This window comes from Syngnathus floridae, chromosome 4, assembly GCF_059516105.1.
Source record: "Syngnathus floridae isolate MCC-2025c chromosome 4, RoL_Sflo_1.0, whole genome shotgun sequence".
Taxonomy (NCBI): Eukaryota; Metazoa; Chordata; class Actinopteri; order Syngnathiformes; family Syngnathidae; genus Syngnathus; species Syngnathus floridae.
Window position 1 is genome coordinate 13,686,052 of NC_142416.1, and position 23,864 is coordinate 13,709,915.

Here is a 23,864-nt window from a genome sequence, read left to right on the forward strand (position 1 = left end):
GAAGGCTCCCACCCTTTCAAAGTATTTATAGCGATGACATATATACACACAAGTGTATGGAAGGGGGCACTTCACATTGTGTTTCTGAAACATGATAATGCAGTATACTGTAATAAGCAGTTTCAGATATTTAAATGAAAAAAGGTCTTAATCTCAAGTTACTTAAGTGGATATTAAAAAAAAACAACTACAAGCTCCTATTAAAACGCCAGGTGTTTCTCGTATTAAACTATTAATTGAACCTTTAGACCTATATAACCTATAGAACTCATTTAAAAAGAAAAAACTCAAGAAAATCTGAATACACCCTCATAACTGGAAATGTCCCTGAACTAAGAATTAAATATTCAAACTCATGTTGAATTCAGAAAATATATTATATTTATAATATTATATTTTTTATATTTATATATTTGAATGAATGATGACGTTTCAATTTAAAACTACAGTTACATTGATTGTGCATCTGATCGTCATACAGGCTTACACCTTGGTCCATTTATTGGTACATGAGTGCTGCCTCACAGGTGAATATTCCACTCGTCTTTCAACAATGCTCCTCTTTTGTCTATTCCCACAATCAATAATAATATGGTTGCTCGTTTTTGCTTTTTAGGTTAGCAAACCTTTAAGTGCAGAAGAGGATCAAATCAATATTTCCACCACTATGACACAGTATAGCCCTGTTCTACAGTACAGCCGAAGCTCAAATTGGAATGAAACTCTGTAGTACCAATGTCAGGACGCACCCCAGTATATGTAAGTCCTCCACTGCTCAGCTGCAAGAAAAGTTGCTCTGCTGCATTCCTTTTACCCTTGTTTCACAATTTTTTTTTTCTACACCATCCAAGACCAATGACTCACATTCCTTTATGACGGGACTTTACAAACTATTAGTCGTCCTTAATGATTACTTGGAAACATCTACTGTCCTGTGTATTACATATAAGGCGTTATGTAATCCACTCACCGTCTGCCATGCCAAATTTCATACACTTTCAATTCTTTGCAATTGAAGCATAGGAATTATTACTTGCATTACATGTCACACAAATTGAGATGCCTTTAAATTTAATTAAATAGATACAAATAAATTATGATGACATGAAAAATATGCCTTGAAAGTCAAACGACAACAAACATATGTCTAAAGCATGAACTCCACATGTTTTGCTTCTTCTTTCACTTCTTGCATTGCCAACAGAGAAAGGCACAAGTGTTGGCCAAGAAAAATGAAAAGTCTTTTGTGAGTTTCTTGTGGCTGGACTTCTTCCAGTATGTTTGGCTGTTAAATTGCGTTTGTCCAGTCCAAATTCAGCAATTAAACTGTTTGTCTAACCAATAGGATATTTAATTTGATTTGATTGTGACTTGCTCCAGGTGATTTATGTGACAAGAGTAAGCTACTGAAATCTCAGCTTCAAAACTCACAGATTTAATATAATTTAATGTAAGCAGTACACTATTCCAAAGTTGCTGTTCCAATCAGTGACATGTAGTCTATGCTGAATTCCATTTGAAATTAGCCCAAACGGGTGCAGCTCAACTGACAAAAGTGAACAAACTCAAAGGTGTGTCCAGCTCTTAAATGACTTTCGTATGTGTGTAACGTATACACATAGTTTTCTTTAAGGTGACATTTAGCATGAAATGTACCATAAAGGTCCATGCTTGATGTAATAATGTAAAGTAGCTTTCACTAGAACAGAAGCAATAAACACGGTATGCAAGGACGGAAATGGTGAATGGGCCCCTGATGAAAAAGATGGGCAGGGCCCCGAAATGGGAGGAAGGCAAAACTGGTCAGTCCGGTCCTCCCCATGCAAGGTGGAGGTCTGGGTGGCGACACACCTGCTAGGCCACCTGGGAGGAGGTGCGGCTGTGCCGATATGAACGCGTGTAAGTGAGTCTTTTGCTGTGTTCAGACTTTGACAGCGGGACCCCGAGGAAGTGGAGAGACACGGGGGCGAGTGAGACGGACACAAAAGAGGAGTAAGAGAGGGACAGAATTACAGTCAGTCTCGGTTGACCCCATACACTGCCAGGATGTCTAAGAAAAAAGACACTTCGGTCAAGGTCATCACCAGGTATGCTTTTTGACAAATACATTTTTTGATATGTATGTCATGTGACTCAGCATGCACAGTCTGCCTCCTCGCCGTTTAAATTCTGATGAGAGGCTGCATCAACAATGATGGTGCCTTCTCCCAACTTGTATGTTAGCTGTCAGGTTAGAAAATGAGAAGTAGTGAGAAAATTAGAATCTATTTGCTTACACTAAACTGTGTGTGTCAGAATAGCTGTGGCACAATGAGGGCTGGGCCCTTTAACTGGTTCCTGTCCTTTAGTTGCACTGTACGGGCGTTGGCCTGCAACGATACCCAACAGTCCACTCATGAACATGTACAAGTCAGTGGTACATTTTAATAGAAAGCATCTGATTAACAGGTCTTTTCAATTAACACTTTGAGATGCTTGGTGGTTGCACACGTACACCGTCAGTGATGCCAAAAAGTCAGTTGGCAATGATTCTAGCGACCCATGAAGCGAATAGAAGAAACAGTATCGTAGTTTCAAATTGGGGCATTGAAATGGTAGTGCGGTATTTAATTCTGTCCTTCAAAAATAGGCTTAGAATTAAATGGTAATTCATGTTTTTGCAATGTATCCATCCATCCATTGAGCTTCTCCTCACAAGCGTGCTGGAGCCTATTCCGGCTGTTTTAGTGCAGAAAGCAGGATACTGGTCAACAGCCAATCGCAGGGCATACATACCCGAACAAACATTCACACTCACACCTACGGCCAATTTGGAGTGCTCGATCGGCCTACCATGCATGTCTTTGGAATGTAGAGGAAACCGGAGTAAGCGGAGAAAACCTACACAGGCACGGGGAGAACGTGCCAAGTCCACACAGGGAGGCCATACCCAACACCTCTGTACTGTGCAGCGGACACACTAACCCGTATCCATCTTTTTACAAATATTTGACGCTTGACAACCCGCATCAACGTAAAGTGTCGCGGGCAGTTACACATTCCAGTGGCAAAACAATCTTTTCAGATAACCACAGTTGGAGATGATTTTTAGATGATTAAATTCATGACCTAGTAAGGTTTTTACTATCATCATTCCTGGCCAATATTTCTTATGCTCCGCCATAATCCAACCATGCTTTGAAATCGTCAAGTAATGTTTTTATTTTTTAAGCTGCAGTGATGTATAACACTATATTTGGGGTTTCTCAAAATTTGGTATATTCTGTATTAGTATTTGGATTTTATAATCATACCCAACCACTCTTCTTAGTTTCCCACACCCTTTTCCTAAAATGGACTTACAAAAAAAGCACATTCACAAACTGCAAAAGGTACCAAGGTTCCTAAAGGAGTTTATCAGCTGTTGGGCACATTCTGTGAATCTTAAGAGGAAAATATGACTTACCAACATATTCATTTCTTTTGTTCACTCAATTTTTTCACCCTTACGCTTCCTTTATTACAATGTCGACATTGCAGCAAAATCCTTGCTTTCGGGCGGTTTCACATTTGAATGAGGGAGTGTTTGCAGTGCCGTGATCTTGGTAAAGAATGTAGACAAACCCTGCTCAATTATGCAGCCAGTCCTGTTTGTCAAGGCAGCTAATCAGATCATCGCTCCCTGTCTGCCGTAGTAATTACTGACTTGGTTATATATGATGGCTATGTACCAGTAGCTGTTTAATTATCTCTTTACCGCAAAGGAATCAACAAGTGAACAATTCAACGTTTCATAAAAACATAACACGTTCGACTTAAAATGACGTTGATGAAGTCAAAAGAACGAAAAAGACATGCAAAGTGTCACTGTGACGTGCGTGCAGGGGGATAGAAAGAGGAAAAGAGTTTATTGTCACGGCAATGTGCTGACAATTAGAAAATTATAGATTTCCCGCCCACCTGAAAAGATTATGACATGTTTGCACAACCCTACTAAGCTAATAAAAACTTTTGATTTCAGCATTTAATTTGTCTGTCTGTCTGAAAGGATGACAAGCAGCATCAACGCAGACATGAGTGACACTGGCTTTCAGTGGAATGGCGTGAATTTGAAGAACGCTTTGGGAGAGGCTGAAAAGATTTATGTTAAACGCCGCCACCCTCTTGAAATAGTTTGAGGTGTTTCAATGACACGTGTCACTTATAGAGGTGTTTTTTGTAGGCTCGTAGGGAAGCTTTCTCCATCTGGGGCCACTTCGGTTTTTATAAATTCCTCCAGAGGCCATGATAAGTTTGTTTTAAATAAAAAAATCAAATTACAATTGACCCCTGCTATCTAAGGCAAAAAGAGAATACAGCATGAATAGCAAATCTGTGAATAATTGAGGCTCCCTTAAAAGTGACAGTAAATAGTTCAGACTATTGATATGCCACTAACTATAATTCACCCCCAAATTCATAGCATTTTAAATGCTTACAAACATCTTTAAATATTGCTGTACCCTCAAACGTATAGTACAGTAAACAACGTAAAGCTCAGCACACAGACAAAAATCTCGCATGCCCAAGGAAGCATCTGAACTTGTGCCGACACACCCCACTGTCTTCTGGTGCTGAAGCTTGACTGAGCAAACAAACTAGATGTTTGTTCTCGTCTTGCAGTATTATGGGATGTTTTACTACTTGTACTCACTATTTTCTATCTAAATTAAAGAGATACTACAATACAGTGATTATCTGGACATGCTGCAGCAAATATGCAAGGCAAAAGGCAAACTCACGAACAGGCATGCTTTCCATGAGTGTTATTCTGAGATGGATAAACTGTGTGGAGGAATTACAGCCACGAACATGGCTTGTTCTCAGGCCTTTGACATTTTGTCCCAATCTTGCAGGACCCAGCCCACTAATCTGGCCATGTTGGTCGCCCAGATGCAAAAGAATGCAGACATAGTGGAGAAAGACATCCTCCGGTCTGAGCAACTCTTGGCTGAGGTATAAAGTTACATAAAGTCCTATCGTAATAGGTTTTTAAAAAAAATCACCATGTCTTTTTCCACCAGGATGCAGAAAATGAGCGGAAAGAACTCCCTTTGAAGCATCAGAATCAGCTCTGTGACACGCTGGGCGAAGCTGAGAGCCTTCTGAAAGACCTCTTTTTGGACGTGGACACGGCCAAGAAGCTCAAACATCCGCAGGCCAAAGAGATCGAGAGCGAGTGAGTATACAATGTCTCCGAAAATCCTCGTCAGAAAATTTGGCATTGTCGGATGATATTACGGCTCCCCCTACAGATGGGGTGTATTATTTGCTTTATGATGCCATGATTTTTGTGGGCTTATTTTAAGAGACCATTTCTACATATCGTTGCTTTAAAATATCATCAAATGTGTCTGCCTTTTCTTTCCAGTGTCCTCCACCTTCACGAACGCTGGCTGAAGGACTGCACTTTCTATCGAGACATCTATGAGCAGATTGATGACGTGTCACACATGCCCAGGATTGACTGGGCGCCTATTTTTAATACAAAGCAGGTTGGTGTCACAATTCAGTTTGACTGCCTTTCACCAAACTACAATGGCCGTAGCATTCAATCACTTCCTCCTGTGTGTGCGTTTTCAGGCACAAGTGAGCAGTAACCAGTATGGGCCTACCATCGCAGAATTGGAGAAACAAATTGCTTCTCACAAAATCCTGCACCAGGAGATCGAGGCCTACAATCCGCAACTGTGCGTCAGCTCTGCTGGTACCAAGGTGAACTAAAACTACCTAACACCTTCACATCTTGTGTGCAGTTTTTTTATTTGAATTTATGTAGTAACACATTTTACTGTAGTAAAAGACGTCCATCGTCTTGTCTTCCAGGAGAACTACGTGGGCCTCAAGAAACAGTACAACAACCTTCTTGTGAGTGTCTTGTTAGGATTTGACAAATCCCATAGGAGAATAGTCAGAGTATTTGGCTGGTTAGATTGACTTGGATGAAATCTGATGTCTTAGAATTTATGATATAACTGAAGGCCAGTGCTTCTGATAGACCCGATGGTCCCTCCGCTGCTCTTCACATATTTTTCCCTGTCTTAAAGGAAACCTCTAAGTGGCGCGGCCACTACTTGGGCAGCCTTTATGAGTACATGCAAGGCTGCAACAAGGAGCTGACTTTCCTGGGAGAGGAGCAAGATAAGATCAAGAAGCAGGACTGGAGTGACAGGATGGTGGATCCTCCAGATGTCCGCAGGCAGTATGAGGTCAGAATTGACCAGTTACTAGTAGTAATGATCAGGCTTAATGGGGACTTTGTGCGCTGACCTGGGGTAAATGTGTTTTTGTCTTCAAGAACTTCAAGAACAACAGTCTGTTGTCACACGAGAGCGAGGTGAACAAACTCCAGGATGAAGGAGACAGACTTATTGAGAGCAAGCACCCTGCCAGCGCTACCGTACAGGTATATTACCAAACACTTTTATTTTACATACACAGTTGCATTCATAGTGAAAACATTTGTTTTTTGCTATTGACATTCTCCACATGGCTTTATCGAATTCTAAAATAGTGGGGCATGGTTCACTTATAGAGTCGAGGCAAAAAAAAATAAGTGAGTGAATGAGTGAGTCTTTCTAACTTGCCCACACAAGCAAATACATAAGTACATAATTAGCAATGATTTCAAGAAACTACAATGTCAAGCGATTCTTTTATCCCGCCAGTTCATAGGGCTCATCGCCCAATGTAAAATGTGATGATATTCCAGTCAGTCATGGCCACTTGGCTCACCACTTCATTTTATACAACCTTCCACTTGCAGGCTCAAAGAGACGCCGTCCGCAACGAGTGGCAGAAGTTCCTTCACTTGTGCATTTGTCAGGAGACACACCTGGACAATTTGGAGCAGTATAAAAAGGTAATGATGGGGAATGACTCAGAAGACTTCTTGTGTACCTGAACATGCCTTCCTGTGTGTTTGACACAAATTTACTGTCTAACGCGTTACCTTGCAGTACCAACTGGACACAGAGCAACTGTCAGAGAATCTGGGCAAACTCAACAGGAGCTTGGACCCAAAACTTATGAACAGAGTGAGCAACTCAGAGATGCTGCTGCAGCTTGAGGTACGTATGTAGAGAATGCTTTCATCGTGTTTTGTCACAGCCCCATTTAAAATGTCGATATGGAAGCCGACATCCCAGTAGACAAGTGTATTTTTTCCCAACCTTGATTATAAGCCAAGGCACACACGTTTTACATTCGAAAAGTTGTCCATAAGTGGGAATGTGGAAGGTTGTATGTACGGCTATATACGTAACAACACAACACGTAGCAACACAGTCACTGAAATCTGAATGGACACAAACGCCTTGGTGCTGCACAGCCAAGCTACGTGCTATGAAATGAAAACTGCTGAAAACATTCCGATAAATGCAATTTCATGGAAGTTGTAAATGTAGGTCAGGTGCTTTTGAGTGTGTGATACCAGTCAATCTTCTTTTCAGGATATTGGAACTGACCTACCTTGCAGTAACTCCAAGATGACTTGTAAAATGTGTGTGTTTCCCACCAGACGGAAGAGAAAGCTGTGCAGGACAGTGAGCATCTGCTGGCGGACCTGAGAAGGCGCAGCACCACCATTGCTCCACTGAAGCAACGTCGTACCATCCCAAACAGATCAGTCACATTGGAGTCCCTCTGCGACTGGGAGTCTAGCAAGGTAGAGCATTTACTTAATATTAGCGGGCGGGAAGTTTTTTTATTTGTGTGAATTCCAGCTACATGTTCTCTCTATATTGTGGATTTTTATATTATGGATGAGTCTTGAATGTACCCCTTATAATGAAATGCTGTATTTCTGTGTCCTCGTCTAGGGACCTCTTTCAAGAGGCGAGAAGTGCACCTTAAAGTCTAACCCCGAGAATGAGAACTGGGACGTTATAACCAACAAAGGGGTCACTAACACCTTCCCAGGGGTTTGCTTTGTGATCCCACCGCCTGATCCAGAGGCCATCAACAAAGTGGACATGTAAGTAACAACAAATATGTCAGTCAGTGATGTAGTCAACCAACAATGTAACACACACTTGTTGACTAGTTTGGGTGGTGAACTGGGAGACATTAAGAAGAGGAGAGCCTCTCTGGCAGAAAGCCTCAAGAACCACAAGTCAGAGATGGCCAGGTCCTTGCAATCAGGTCATTGTTAAACCATATATTGTCTCCAGACCCCTCACATGTTGCTCACGTTTCTAATAAATGAACTTCCCATTTACCGGTTCAGCCCCAGTGTCGACTCCCACATTGGACCCCAGACTGTCAGCGCTGGGTCTCCGGTTGGACAAACTGAACGCCGACCTGGACGATGCTGATAAAGACGTGCTGAACCGCATACGATCCCCACTGAGTCGCTCCAACCCCAGTGGAGATCTGCTCAACAGGCTGAAGGAACAGGAAGTAAGGAAAATAAACAAAGGGCTGACATTTACCCAGCACATTTGTGATTGATTGATTAATTAATGGTAAAATCAAACAATACAGCATGTACACACAAGGTTGAGCACAGAATTCTGAAAATGATTTCAGGTGGCTTTTTCATTTGGTGGGTGTGTCTTATGGAAGTGACACAAAGTGACATATTCGTTCAAATGAAAATTATTTTCTTAATTTTTTTTAGCATGCTGGCAGGACACTGAAAGGTCTGGAGCAGGAGAAGCTTGCTGCTCGGGATGATTTGCAGCCTCTTCTGTCCAAAGATCCTAATGCCTCCTTCGCGCTGCCACTCAAACTCAGCAATGCCGAAAACAAGTATGATGGCCTCTCTGGACTTGCTGACCTCTACAACAAGAAGTAAGTAGCGTTTTCTTTGGAAGATGACCTAGAAGGAAAAATCTCTATTATTCACTCATTCTTTTCTTATGTGTGCAAAATAGAGGAAATAACTTTCTGTTGTGCTTCTTTCTAACTTTGTGCGCTTGTTTTCAGAGCAAATGCTTCCCTCAACCTCGAGAATCAGATAAAGAAGGTGGATGGCCTCATCTCAGGGTTTGAGAATAGGCTCAGTGAAGATGGACCAATACTTGATGTGACAAACTCCATTCAAACTGCTAGTGACAGCCTTCATGTAAGGAAATAACGATTTCCTTTCAAACTACACAAACATTCCACAACACCCGTGAAAAATTAAATTTTCCTTTGCCGTTTTTAGCAACAACGGAAAGCTGTGGCATCGGCTCAGCCCGAGATGAGGAAGCTAAGTCAGGACCTAGAGACCACTGAGCAGCTATGCAGTTCACTGCAGCAGGGCTACCAGGAGTTCTGTCCCGACATCGTACGTCAGAGAACAGAGGTCAAACAGCTGCACAACCGCTATGCAAACCTGGACAACCAGCTAAAGGAGAGGTAAGGCTCCGTTCAGACACACGCAGCTCAATTTCATATGTATCAATACAAACAATGCAGCGCTTTAAACAATAGACAATTTTTCCCCCCAGAGAGAACATCTTACAAGAAGCTGCCGCCAAAAACCAGGAGTTCCAAAGTTCTGCCAAATCCCTAAATTTTTTCCTGAACAACCTGCCAAAAAACAATATCAGCTACAAGGACGATGTGTCTTCAGTGTCTGCTCTTTACAACTCGCAGGAGGTGAGAATCATTTTGATCCATTCGGATGGTTTTGCTTTTTAGTCCTTGATTTCATGATAATAACAACTACAACAACAACACACCTGCCTCACAGTTCTGGAGTGTGGGGTTCAAATCTCGATTCTGGCCTTCCTATTTAGATTCTTTTTTATGTCTGTGTTTTTATGTCCCATCATTGTACCTTCCCTAAGTATGAATCAGCAATTATAGCACTATGATAGAATGTTATCACTCACTCGCTGACACTTCACTGCAGAGAGTGATGGACGACCTGAAACGGAAAGGCAATGACGTAGACAGACTGTCCGACCTGTCTCAAGACCTTCAGCTTCTGCTTGGTGTAAGACATAACATCCAATATTCATAACACTGAGTCGAAGCATACATAAATGATTTAATGCCCAATAATATTATTGGACTACCTTTTCGACGTGCAGGAGTATGATGCCAACATTGGCAAATTCAACAGTACGCTAGAAGATGCTGGCGCCACTATTGCAAAGAGACCGTATACGCTCACACTTGCTGAAGCTGTCCAGAAAGAGGTATCATCCACAACCTGTTGATAATATTGACCATTTTCTTGAAATTTGCAGAGGTTACCCTTTCTCTTTCTATGACAGGAAAGGGATCTGGTCAATCGCTATGCTGAGGCGTCAGCTGAAAATGGTCAACGGCAAATACAGATGGGGTTGGCCCAGAATCTCATGATGAAAGTAAGAGGGCAGGCCAGAAGCAACCCAGTACGCAAAACAAATCACTGTATGATTTATGAACTCATTGTCATTTCCTTTGCTGTAGAATGATGAGAAAGTTCAGTTGTTGGCACAACATCAGGTGCAACTGGAAAGCCAGCAAAGGAATGCTTTGGATCTAAACAATCTTTCCAGAGAGCTGGAGGAAGAGAGGGAGAGGACCCTTCACGTTGAGGCTAATCTAAAAGCCTTCAGAGATAGGCTGATGTCACTGAGGAATCGCAGAGGAGTAGAGCGTGTTGAGGAAAAAGAAGTACTTCAATACTACCGTGACCCCAAACTGGAGACTGACTTACTAGAACTTCAGAGGGTACTTAACGAAGAGTATCGGAGACGGACCATGATCCAGAGTGAGATTGACATCTATAACAAGAAATTTGCCCTCTTTGAGGACAACCTGAAAAATTCTGCACCAAAACTCTTGACGAGAGAAGTGACAGAGTTTGAGAAAGACCCTCAGCTCGATATCGATGCTGCCATGCTGAGAGACGAAATATCCAGACTGAGAGAAGACATCCGACTGAGAAGCTCGGAGTACATGCAGATAAAGTCAGAGTTTGAGTTCCTCCAACAGAAGAAACCACTTATTAAAGAGAGGGTGGTTAAGAAGGAGGTAGTGAAAGTAGAAAAAGACCCAGAGATGATGAGATCTGTGCGGAAATTTGAGACCGAAATTTCAGAAGAGACGAGCAGGGTTAAAATGATTAATGATGAAGTATTCCAAATGAGAAGCCAGATTAATGCCCTTGAAAGAATGATTCCAAACATCCAGCCCAAGATCATTACAAAGGAAGTTAAAAAGGTCGAGCAAGACCCCGAACTCATCGCAGAATCAAAGAGGACTCGGGTATCGGTGGAGAATGAGATAATGGAAAACAACTCCTTGTCCAAAGAGCTGTTTAGCCTCCACAGTCGCTACAGGGAAGTTCAAGCTCTGAAACCAAAAGTTGAGGTGAAGGAAATCGTTAATGAGATATTCCGCATTGATCCAAACACAGAGGTAGAAATTTTACGCCTGAGGAAAGACATACAAGATGCCAACGCGCAGCGCTCTGTCATCGATAGGGATATCTCAAAGATCGGATCAGAGGTGAATTTCCTTCGAGCGCAGAAGCCCAGGATAGAAACGAAAGAAGTTCTTCAAGAGGTGGTGAAGGAAGAAAGAAGCCCTGAGAACGTGAGAGAGATTCAAAGGTTAAATGAGCAGATTAACATCATCCACAACAATTACAACTTTTTCCAAGACCAGCTGAGGAAACTCAGGAGAGAGAGAGATGAATGGAAGGTTGAAAAGTCCAAGATCGAGACCAAAATCCTCACCAGAGATGTCATTAAGTATGAACCGGATCCTCTGTTAGAGAAAGAAGCTGACCGTCTGAGAAGAGAATTGAGGGATGAAGCGCAAAGGCGACGTTCAACTGAGGAGTTGGTGTTTGACCTGAAGAACAAATACATCTTGTTGGAAAGACAAAAACCAGAGGAGAAAGTGGTTGTGCAGGAGGTTGTACGTTTACAGAAGGACCCACGCCAAGTGCATGAGCACGAGAGGCTGAGAAGGACCCTGGATGAAGAAGTGATGACTCGTCGTCAGATCGATTTAGAGTTTCAGCAACTAAGAACAAAGGTGGAAGAGTACGAGAGGCTCCTCAGAGCAAGTGATGAGCATCAAAAGAGGATCATAGCAGAGTCAGAACTCAAGGAACTCAGAATGCGGATCCACCAGCTGGAACATGCGCCGCCTGCGGTTTCAGAAAATATTGTTGTTGAGGAGGTACTGAAAGTGGAGAGGGACCCAAAACTTGAGAGGTTGACAAGTGCCCTGCGCTCAGATATGGATAAGGAAACCAGTGATATCCTGCGTCTCCAGAGAGACATCCGTAACATCACTCTTAGGCTTGAGGTGCTCCAGAAAGAAAAGTCGGTTGAAAAGAAAGTGTACAAGGAAGTTGTCCGCGTCGAAAAAGACCAAGCTGTGGAAGCGGAGAGAGATCGCCTGAGGGAACAGGTCTCTAAGATGAAATTTGGAAGGCAGGACATTGAGGCTCAAATCAAACGCCTCAGTACTAGAACAAGCCATATGATGACGACCAGGTCTAGCAGCTCAAGAGAAGAAACGACCCTAACAATGAACAGAGACAACTTACTGAGGGAGAAGGACAACCTGACTCGTGAACTCAGGACACTGGAGGCAAAGAAAAACGACATCAACTTGTCTTTCGAGCAGCAGAGCAGACTCATGAGTGAGAGATCACAGATGAGCAGGAACAGAAACATGAAGATGGGTTCTGACGTACAGCAAATGGAGAGGGAAATCATGAGCGAGAAAGATAAGATCCATATGCGTGACAGCACCATTCGCGAGCTCATGCTGAGCCTGCAGAAAGAGGAACATGCTGAAACCAGGACCAAGGAGACCAACGTGTCCACCAAAATCACCATTCTGGATCCAGACACAGGCAAAGATATGTCTCCTTACGATGCCTACCTGCGGCGACTAATCGATCGCCAACAGTACATTCATTTGCAGGAGCTTGAGTGTGACTGGGAGGAGATTACTTCCGTGGGACCCGATGGCGAGACATCCGTACTGCTGGATCGAAAGAGTGGCAATCAGTACCCCATTAAAGATGCCCTGAGGGATGGCCGACTAACACAGATGGATTTGGATAGGTACAAACAAGGCCAACTCCACATCTCAGAACTTGCCTTGCTGGTTGCCGGTGAAAGCAAGTCCAAGGCCCAGTTCAACTCATTTGTCCCAAATGCCAACACACCATTGAAGTCGGCCTCAATTGACTATGCCGCTATACAAACGTATCCAATTGCTGGAATCATGGATACACACACTAACACCTGCTTCACAATACGCAGCGCCGCCATGCGTAAACTTATCGACGCCACGACAGCCCAAAAGCTGCTTGAGGCTCAGGCGGCAACCGGCGGCCTCATTGATATCACCGCTAGAGACAGACACTCGGTTCAGAAGGCAGCTTCCAGAGGCCTCATTGATGAAAGTCAACTCCAGAGGCTCCTCAACGCTCAAAAGGCCTACACTGGGGTGGAAGACCCAGTGACCAAACAGCGCTTGTCCGTGGGAGAAGCCATCCAGAAAGGTTGGATGCCAAAGGAAAGTGCAACATGGTACATGGAAGCGCAGCACCTGACCGGAGGTCTGGTTGATCCCAATAGCAACAGAAGAATAAGCATCGTGGATGCCATTGGATCCAAAATGATCGACAGCAACATGATGAGAGATATTCAATCTGAAACCAATTACAAGAGGGATATCACAGATCCGCTCACCAAGCAGAAGATCAACTACAAACAAGCCCTGGATCGCTGTAAAAGAGACCCCAACTCTGGCCTTCTAATGTTGCCGGCCTCCTCCAAAGAGTCTGGCTACACTCCAGCGTACAACAGATATGCAAGATTCTAAATGTGTTTACACCTTAGCGATGTCTGCTCTGTAAGGTAATAGATGAGAAAAAAAATCTGCCAATATATTTGGGTCATATTGTATGAACATAAACGGTGCATACAATGTGCCTTTTTGAATCAGGCAAGCTTTCTGTCAAACCCCCCAAAAATGCTGCCGAATTGTCTTTGTTTACCAAACATGTCAGATGTGGGCAGATGTTATTATGATTTAAGTAGAAGAATGTTACAAATGAAGTATCTACCTGATAATATTACTACTGTGGAATACTGGGACATGGTGCAATGCTAATTAATATGATTATGTATTACTGTGGGCTATCCTTGACACTGTTCACTTTTAACTCAGTCAATAAATTTAAATTATAATGTCTCGTGTCATCTTTTAAAAAACACACGAAGATAAAATGGACTATTCCTCTGATTTACTTCAGAAATTATTAAAATGAGATCATGTTATAGAGCGCAAGCGTTGTCAGATATTGGGAGTAATGCCATAACGTCATGGCTACATAGTAAATGCTTTTCTGGCCATGCTGTAACAAAAGCTATTGCGGGAAATCAAAAGTTAGAACTAAGAAAAGTCAACACTTAAAAGTATTAATTGAGTGGCACATTTTTTCTTTGATTTAATAAAGCACTGGAGATATACACCATAAGTATGTGGTAAATCCTTATTTAAAAAAAAAAAAAAAAACTACAAAATTCAAAGCATCAGCAGTCCATGAGCATGTTCAAGATCAATTTGTATCTGCATGTTGTACTGCAGCATCCTCCAGATGGCTCTGTCTTTCCTTGAAGAAGCTCCTCTGCTCGTTGATGACTTTTTGCAGTAGGGCAATGTTTACACCATCCACACAGTTGAGGACACGAGCGCAGATCCGCAGCCCCTCCACCCCTGTGAGACAAAAGATGTTTAATTATTAACAAAACAAAAACCAACAACACTAGAACGTGTTGAAAAAGACAACACTTACCTTCATCTGTTTCAATTTCACCCAGAACTACATATTGAGCTCCAATTATGGGATTAAATGGTTCCACAAATGAGGTATTGATGACAACATGGTGCTCTTTGGAAGCGTGCTGAGTTGTTAGTGAAGCCTGGGACTTCTCGGGCTCATAGCGGGTGAGTCTAGAAAAATTTGATATAATTTATATATTATATTTTATTATATGATATATATTATATAATTTAATATAATTTGTCTGAACAAAGGAATACAATGACTATTAGATATAATTGTTTTGCTCATGCAGGAGATATCGGTCCATAACATCCTGTCAGAATTTTGCTTTCTGCAAAGTTGTGCCTCTTTTTTATTCTACAAACAGCATGATGTGAGCTAATAGAAGGAGGAAATGTTTGGTGTGCAAAGGGTTTATTTTTGATTGAGTCAAAAAGCAGGTTTTGTTTCCATTTGTACTTGAATAGATTTAACAGTTTGTGATTTTCTGTGTGTGTACATCTAATAAGTAAATACGACTGAGTATCCTCCCACCTTTGTGAACGAAATAGAAATATCTCAAGTGAGTTACTACTAACCCACCTGCCAAATGTTCGCACAGACTGTCTGTCCTGCAAAGCTCCGGACTTCACTTCCCACGGGAAATAATACACCGCAGCAGCAGGAAGCATGGCTTCTTGTAGTGATAACCAACGACGCGTTCCACGTCGTGTTCAAAATTCGAGTTATGTCGTAAACTAAACAAATACCAAATACTGTAAACGAGTCGAGACGAAGGAGCTTGACATGTCTCCCAAAAAACCCAAAAATCTCTTACTTCCGGGTTTGTTCACGTGACCAAGCGTCACCAACCTCTCCAAACGGAGAGAACAGGCCGCTTCCATACCTCAACCCACGTCGCTCTCAATCTACTTTTCTCCTTTAAATTCATTTTCAGGCTCAAACATGAATCCAGACATACTGAACGAGAGGCAGAAGGCAACTTTTGACATTGAGAAACTCACCAACATTCTGAACGGAGGCCCCGAGAAGACCAAGAGGAGGCGAGAAATTGGTAACTTGTCGCATGCGTACTCTAACAGGTCATTTTGGACACCGTGAACTTCTAACCCACTTTCAATCTATAGTCTATATCTGATAGTTCCTAATTATTGTCGAATCTTAAATCGTTGTGTCAAGTCAAATGAAGCTTGGGGTTAACGTTAGCTAGTAGCTAATGTTGTATATATTTCAGTGCACACACACGATAATGGGTTTTATAAGTTAATTTCGCGGTTGTTTTTATCTGTGTACTGTTCTAGTGTGTCAAGAAGCAACACACTAGTTCACTGTTTCCAATTTCTTCAGCCAAAGATCATGAATTAGACAAAATGTCATCAGCAAACAAATATGCCTCAAAGTGGATACACAGGTTAATTATATACCTCCTGCCATCATCTGCTATAAGAATTTAATTGTTCTGCTTCTCACACTACACCACTGGTATAGATTGATGAACAAAGATGAAGTAAAAATATTTTTGGATCAATTAAAATAACTCACCACGGAACATCTGATCTCTCACAGGAGACCACAGTAATGTGTCATGGCACACTAGTTTGGAATCACAGCAGCTAGTCAGCAAACTACATCACAGGATGGATAGTCCGACTCCTCATTATTCTCAAATCACTTTATAGAGGTCATGTAGAACATTTGAGGGAAATTGGCATGTGCTGCAACTCAATTTTGCCTTGCCTGTCTGCTGTAGCCCACCTATGCGTCCATTAAAGGCGCTCAAACTAATCAAAAAAATAAAAATCCACTCCATAGCTGAGACTCAAACATGAGGGTTCACTATTTTGCTTTCACCCTTTTCCATTGCAGAGACCATGGTTCTGAATGACCCAGACTTTAAGGAACAGGACCCAAACTTCTTGTCTCGCAGTGAGCGCTATGACCAAGCTGTTAGAAAGAGTGCCCAAATGATCCTCAAGTTGAGAGAGTATGGCATTGCGGACCCAGAGGAGATCTACTGCTATAAGAGGTAATTTGATTACAGATTTAAACAAGTACATGTCATGTGCATGGAATGACATATTATACAACACTTCTTTTCTATGACGAGGCAAAACTCCAGATTGAATTGTCATTTGGAAAAAGTTTCAAAGAGCTTTATGTAAACTCTGCCCGGGCATTCTAGTTAGTATGTATGGACAAATAAAGTTGGAGCAAAGTACAAATTAAAACTATGTCAAAGGGTGTATGAGGTTTTCGGCTTGTTGCATGTGCGTAAATACCAGACACAAACCATGTGATGTTTTTAGTTGTATATTCATTATTCTAAAGTTAATTTATGAACTATAGATATTTTGTTAAACTCTAGTCACTATACATAGCCTTGACTCCAAGATGCATTACAGTTGAGTTTGAGAGATCGTAAAACAGCTAGGCCTTCATTACGCAAGCTTAGCCCACATGAAGCAGAGTTGAGTCCGCTGCCAACAGTAGATTCCCCACTTTCTCCAACATTGACGACTTCGGTGAAACTCAATACTTAAACATTAGTTACTGATTGTATACATTTTTTTTTCATCCAGTATGTTTCGAGGCAACGTTCATGAGGCAATGGGACTACACTTTGTGATGTTTGTCCCAACCCTGTATGGCCAATGTGACCCTGAGCAGTCCAAGAAATGGTTACCTCTAGCAGAGTCCTACCAGGCCATTGGCACATATGCTCAAACTGAGCTAGGTCACGGTCAGTTCATGAATACGCCTCTGATTTTCTTTTTTGAACACAATTAAAAATCTATATATTTGGTATTTTTGACCGGTGAAAACAGGCCCATTCTAAGTTCAAACATGATTAGGCTTACTTGTACAGTATGTGTTTGACAGATCAATATTTATATATTTTTTGCCTACACTACTATCAATAATTTCATTTTGTAAGCTTACATACCGGCAGCCACGAGTTATTTATCTTTTGATTAGCTACATTCCAAAATGAAATCAACCATGTTTAGTGTTTCGCAAAGTGCATTGCCATTTGAAAAAAATAAAATAGTCATCAAAAGTGCATACATATTTTAATGCATTTTCATTCCTCTCTGAGGTGTAACCAAATGTTATGCAGCTTGGTACTGGTCCGAATGTTTAAGTACCTCGGTTATAAAATACTTAGAGGTTGAGTTGCTGTCGCCAACTCATTATCTCTTTGTATTCAAAAAGGCTGAGAAACATGCAAAGAAGAAAGTAGGTCAAGCAAGTTATTGTTTGTTGCTGCCCAGTGAATGTCCATTTTCTAACCACTGAGGCATTGAACTAATTGCTGAGTCTTTGTTTTTAAAGCTATTACTATCCTGTTTAAAGGGACTTTAACTTCTGTTGCACAGAGATCATGCAAAATGTGTGCATCAGGGCTGTAACAGAAGGTCCGGAATTGATCTGCCTTTGGCTTTTTCATAGAACCCGGTCAAATAGGATATTGCATCTGATGAATTCAATGCAGTACTTATTTGGACTTACATTTGACACAACCGGACGGGAGAAGTGTGAAACTTCACACCCCTATCCTAGCATTGCTGATTCCTCCTCTCTGTTACAACTGGAGCTACAAGACAAATTATGCACAAATGATTGTTGTTGTTTTTCAAGCTCATAAATTGAATAAATTATTTGCTCTCTGCTTTCTTCATGGCTTCTTCTTTGCTTGTCCTCTATCCATCATTTTTTTACACCCCATTTGCATGTTTACTTTCATTTTTCCATGTATTTAATTTGGCTTACACTTTCCATAATTTTTTGCTCCCTCCAAAATGCTTTTGTTTTGTCCGCTGCTTGTCTTTGCCTCGCATTACCACCTGGTTTCCTGTCCCACCGGCCTCTGTCTTCTGTGATTTAGCTGCGTGCACCCAGGCAGGCCTGAACCTTTAGATCTGCATCTCGGAATGTTCCTGCCCACGCTGCTTAACCAGGCTACTCCAGAACAAATGGACCGCTTCTTCATGCCTGCCTGGAACCTAGAGATCATCGGCACCTACGCTCAGACTGAGATGGGCCACGGTAAAATATTGAAAAGCATGGCCCAAAGTCCACCTACTGATTTGAGTGGAGCTGTGTTAAGGAGTGAAAAAAGGTGGTCTGCTTTTGCAATGCCACTTATTAATTCCAAATGTCTGGGTCAGCAGATTTGTCTGCCTAACAGCCAAAACCAGAAAAATTGACTTAAGGTAATTCTCTTGCATATTCCAGTTTTGGTGGGTCATTCAGACTAAAAATACATTTGAAAAAAGTATTTAATAGGACATAAGTATTAACATGGTTTTGGATCTGTCAAACATTTACAAGGTACATTTACTCTGTTGTAATGGAACATTCAGCAGAGGGCATTTTGTAGTCCTGCAATTCTATACAGTATATTTACTCAAACATTTAGCAAGTGACTTTATGGCAACTCTCATGGGCTTGTTTTCTACCAAGACGCTTCCTGTGATTTTTTTTTTGTCCATGTTGAAGTGAATTAGTTTATAGTGCTGAGTTAACATTATTTAGATGAATGATAATTGTGTTTTCTGTGACTGTGTGTGACTGGTGAATGGTTGCTTTATCTCTTTCCTCCAGGAACACATCTCCGAGGACTGGAGACCACCGCCACGTATGACCCAACTTCAGAAGAGTTTGTCTTAAACAGTCCCACTGTTAGCTCAATTAAATGGTGGCCTGGAGGCCGTAAGTACAAGTATACACTTTCCAGGAATGCAAAACAATTTATATTTTTGAGATATCTGCATTTTTCCGAATCAGACTAACTGGTGCATTTTGAAATACGAATGTTTGAAAATCTAAATACATACAATTGCTGCTGCTCTTTTCTAGTTGGGAAGACCTCAAACCACGCAATTGTCCTTGCTCAGCTTTATACTCAGGGAAGCTGCCATGGTCTGCATGCTTTCATTGTGCCTATCCGTGACATGAACACACATGTACCACTGCCAGGTAACTACAATATTTGGAATTTCTTTTGATTGAAAGGTCATATGTGTTCATATTTCTCATTGAACAGAAACTCTTTTTCCATAGGTATTGTTGTTGGCGATATTGGACCCAAATTTGGCTTTAGTGAAGTTGACAACGGCTTTTTGAAACTTGACCACGTGCGGATACCACGGGAGAACATGCTTATGAAATACGCCAAGGTCAGGCAATCATCGCAAATTGCATAGTCAAGTAATTTTCAGTTTCCAAGTTTATACATTTAAGTATGCTGAAGAAGATGCATAGATTTTCCCAGAAATGTCTAAAACACTTCCACAAACAAAATTAGCATGTTAGATAACCAGCAAGTGAATTTAGTTGGAATTTAGTTATTTTAGGAGAGCAGCAGTTTATGTATTTTATTTCAATTGGCACATCAACATGCTGAATTGTTCTTTTCTGTCCACTAGGTGGACCCGGATGGCAACTACTTCAAGCCACCCAGCGATAAACTGACTTATGGCACAATGGTTTTCATTCGTTCCATGATTGTAGGAGAGTCCGCTCGGGCCCTCGCAAAATCCAGCACCATCGCCATCCGCTACAGCGTTGTCCGACACCAGTCTGAAATCCGGCCAGGGTCAGTCACCGCTGGCTTCTTGACGTCACTCAAGCAAACAATTTAATTTGGCTTCTTCAGACATTACCTTTTTGTGTATTTGTCCATTAAAACAAAATATATATTTGTTTTGTCCTGCAGAGAACCAGAGCCTCAGATCCTCGACTACCAGACGCAGCAATACAAACTGTTCCCAGTGCTTGCTATGGCTTATGCTTTCACTTTTGTTGGTCATTATATGAACCAAACATACCATCGCATCACTGGTGACATCCATCAGGGGGATTTCAGTGAGCTTCCAGAGGTACAAATAGCACATGTAGTCCACGTGATCTCTTGGTGCAGCAAAATCTTAACCAATGCATAGTTAATAGATGTCTGGGGATTCACAATGTCTCCATCTAGTTTTGTTTGCTGACTCCCAATGAGTTCAGAAAGATATCCACCCTTTGTGTTTGTCCCCACCTTTCTCCGATGTGTAGCTCCACGCTCTGTCTGCGGGTTTGAAGGCTTTCACCACGTGGGCAGCCAACTCTGCCATTGAGGTGTGCCGCATGTCGTGCGGAGGTCACGGCTACTCCCGCAGCAGTGCCTTGCCAGACATATATGTTGACTTCACTCCAACCTGCACTTACGAGGGAGAGAACACAGTCATGATGCTGCAGACTGCAAGGTGTGTCATTCCACACAAATGTACAGGTGGACCGATATTAGCGCTGCATAGTTAGATGTTCATATTTTTGTGAAAGGCCTTTTCACACTGCCCTTGATTTTCTTATTTGGTTTGGGTCAGAAAACATCTACCACCACACCGTCAGCATTCTGTCCTTCCACCCTCACAGCACATAAAATGTGTGTGTGCAGATACTTGATGAAGAGCTACAGGCAGTCTAGAGCTGGTCAGCAGCTGCATGGCATTGTGTCATACCTGAATGAGGCAGAGCATCAAAGAATCCAACCACAGCTCATCGCCGCAAAATCGACTGGGATCGATTTTAATGACCTGTCCAGCCTGGTGGAGCTCTACAAACTGCGGGCCGCCATGTATGAGACAAGAATGATAGATCATCACGAGCCAGCAGCCAATTTGTTTCTGATATATGCAAATGGTCCTTCTGTGTGTTTAGTCTGGTCGAACTGGCAGCCAAGAGCATCCAGAAGGAGCTGCAACGCAAGAAGAGCCAAGAGGATGCCTGGAATAATAGCGCTATCGACCTGGTCCGAGCTTCTGATGTAAGACCATTTTATGTGAATTTCAGTACGTTTTAAATTCCCATGCAACACTAACAAACTTCTCATTCACTGCTGTTATTCTACTTTAAAATTGAATGAAATAAAAGATTCTTGCATAGTGACTATTTGTTTGTTCATCTGATTGTCTGACATTAATTAAACACCGTGTCCTCCTATTTGACCTCTTCCAGGCCCACTGCCACTATGTGGTAGTGAAGCTCTTCGCTGACAAGTTGGGAGAGATTGATGCTGCCCCCATACATTCAGTGCTGTTAACGCTTGCTCGCCTCTACGCACTTCATGGCATGTCGAACAACTCTGGAGACTTTCTTCAGGTACAAATCTATCTCGGTGCCTTAAAATACATAATACTTTGTTGTGCGACCACACTCGTTACTCTAAATAATCATACCGCAAATTTGTCCCATTGAAATGAATTGAAACGCTTTTAATCTGTTCCAGTATTTCCTGCAAAAATTTTAATGAGGAAAAATACTACTTCATATTTTTTTAATAAAATATTATTCAATAGAATACAAAAAGTTCGAATATCAATTCAACAGTGTATAGCAATACTGGATGCCCAGTCAAGGATTTTCTTTTGTTGTGTCACTTCTAATTCAAGATTTTCTTATTGTCTAAAATAAATTGCGTAAATTTCTATCTGTAATTATCTAACCCTCATCCACATTTCCATCTACTTTATCTCAGGCTGGACTGTTAGAGGGGTCCCAGGTGATAGAGGTTACTTCCCATATCAAGGAGCTTCTTTCCGAGCTGAGGCCAAATGCTGTGGCACTGGTAGATGCCTTTGATTTCCATGACAGGATGCTAAATTCAGTCTTGGGGCGATACGATGGCAATGTCTACGAAAACATGTTTGAATGGGCCCGTCGCTCACCACTGAATTCTACAGAGGTCAGCAAATGCCGCTGGAAAGATTATAATTGTAAAACATAGTCATTTATCATTTCAATTAACGGTTGCATTCTTCCTTCTGCAGGTCCACGAGTCCTATCATAAGTATCTGAAGCCACTGAGGTCTAAACTGTGAGCGGAAACACACATTTCTGCCTGTGAGCACTTCTGTATGTGAATAGAAAACGGTACATCATTTCAAATCCCAACAAGTCTCTTGACTTTATTCTCATCAAGACTGACCTGTGTCCTTAACATGAAGGCCCTTAAATTAATCAGGGGAAGCAAGGTTTTTAACTATCTATATATTTTTAATTATTTGATATCAAATGGTCTTGAATTAAGTGATTAGCAATCATAGATTGCTGTCACATTAAATAAAATGAAAGTAAATATAATGTATATTCTCAAAACTTTTAATCTGATCTAATTATGTAATATGTCCTCCTCTCTGTTGTAGCCTGATGGTGGGTTTTTGTTTGCCAGTTAAGTTTTTCCCAACAAGAACAGAATGCAACATTGAAAATTACATAACAAAGCCAACACCAAAATCTCTTTTACTTGTTTTCTGTAGACTGGGCTGCTTGCTCTTCTGGGATAAAGAAATATTTAGAAGTGCCGCCTCCTTGACACAAGTTTTGTGGGCATTTTATACCTGAAGCAAAATAGAGCACCTTAACATAAAGGACGATTGGCCTTTTACTTTCAAAAAATATTTGTGTAATTTCTGATGGGTTGAGGTTGGCAGTTCTTGTGTTGTGGCTCAAATGTGGGCCTTTTAAAATAATCGCACACTAGATTGCATCATGATCATAAAGTAAAGTTGATTCTGGGATTTTACAGACAGAAAAGTGGATAGATACTTGCTTACAAATCAAAGTATTTTAATGTCATGGAAACTCAATGTTTCATATAGAAGAACTGTAGTACTTTAAATTAAGTTTTTCATATGGACAATTGAAAACATTTTTATCAGATTATGTGCCTGTCTGTTTGACGGATGTTCCTTCTCAGACTAAGATTATCTTCAGAGGACATGTCCTCTCTCGTATATGATGTAAATTCATGGTAACAATTAGCCAAGATGTTTATTAACCATAATTGGTTGGATATTTGTTTGTGTTTCTACTAATATTGATAATTTGACATGTTGTCAAAATAAATATTCCTAAAAGAGTGTGCATCTGTCTTTCTGTGTAGGTGTTTTAAAGGGAAGTCAGGTCACTTATTTTCTTCACAATAAATTATATGTGGACCCCACTAGTCTAAACACAGTATTCTGATTAATATTGTTCGTATATAATGGGGGATAGACTGCATTGGGGATTTTTTTATTTAACTTTATATATTAATGTATTTTTAAGTACTACC

At 41.3% G+C, this 23,864-nt stretch overlaps 3 protein-coding genes across 5 annotated transcripts; 2 read left to right on the top strand and 1 right to left on the bottom strand.

Moving 5' to 3' along the window:
- The first annotated feature begins 1,877 nt into the window (after positions 1-1,877).
- Positions 1,878-14,165, top strand: evpla (envoplakin a). The gene is made up of 22 exons (XM_088373135.1): positions 1,878-2,087; positions 4,875-4,974; positions 5,043-5,197; positions 5,390-5,513; positions 5,602-5,733; positions 5,845-5,886; positions 6,066-6,227; positions 6,317-6,424; positions 6,785-6,880; positions 6,978-7,088; positions 7,538-7,684; positions 7,839-7,993; positions 8,063-8,160; positions 8,246-8,418; positions 8,639-8,811; positions 8,947-9,085; positions 9,170-9,363; positions 9,456-9,606; positions 9,863-9,946; positions 10,044-10,151; positions 10,230-10,322; positions 10,408-14,165. Exons 1-22 carry the CDS (start codon positions 2,047-2,049, stop codon positions 13,795-13,797), a joined length of 5,976 nt encoding a protein of 1,991 aa, XP_088229261.1. The 5' UTR covers positions 1,878-2,046; the 3' UTR covers positions 13,798-14,165.
- A 222-nt stretch (positions 14,166-14,387) lies between these two features.
- Positions 14,388-15,639, bottom strand: ten1 (TEN1 subunit of CST complex). The gene is made up of 3 exons (XM_088373140.1): positions 15,347-15,639; positions 14,774-14,931; positions 14,388-14,694 (listed from the first exon to the last, which is right to left on the bottom strand). Exons 1-3 carry the CDS (start codon positions 15,433-15,435, stop codon positions 14,537-14,539), a joined length of 405 nt encoding a protein of 134 aa, XP_088229266.1. The 5' UTR covers positions 15,436-15,639; the 3' UTR covers positions 14,388-14,536.
- Positions 15,579-23,670, top strand: acox1 (acyl-CoA oxidase 1, palmitoyl). 3 transcript variants are annotated; one of them, XM_088373138.1, is made up of 14 exons: positions 15,579-15,818; positions 16,631-16,790; positions 17,344-17,504; positions 19,370-19,477; positions 19,625-19,744; positions 19,829-19,944; positions 20,194-20,363; positions 20,484-20,646; positions 20,825-21,015; positions 21,207-21,386; positions 21,470-21,575; positions 21,767-21,910; positions 22,287-22,493; positions 22,579-23,670. In XM_088373138.1, exons 1-14 carry the CDS (start codon positions 15,710-15,712, stop codon positions 22,627-22,629), a joined length of 1,986 nt encoding a protein of 661 aa, XP_088229264.1. In that variant the 5' UTR covers positions 15,579-15,709; the 3' UTR covers positions 22,630-23,670. The 3 variants fall into 3 exon arrangements, with proteins under 3 accessions (XP_088229264.1, XP_088229263.1, XP_088229265.1); XM_088373137.1 differs by lacking the exon at positions 17,344-17,504 and adding an exon at positions 18,651-18,811; XM_088373139.1 differs by lacking the exons at positions 15,579-15,818; positions 16,631-16,790 and adding an exon at positions 18,651-18,811 and having other exon boundaries at positions 17,362-17,504.
- Positions 23,671-23,864: the final 194 nt, after the last annotated feature.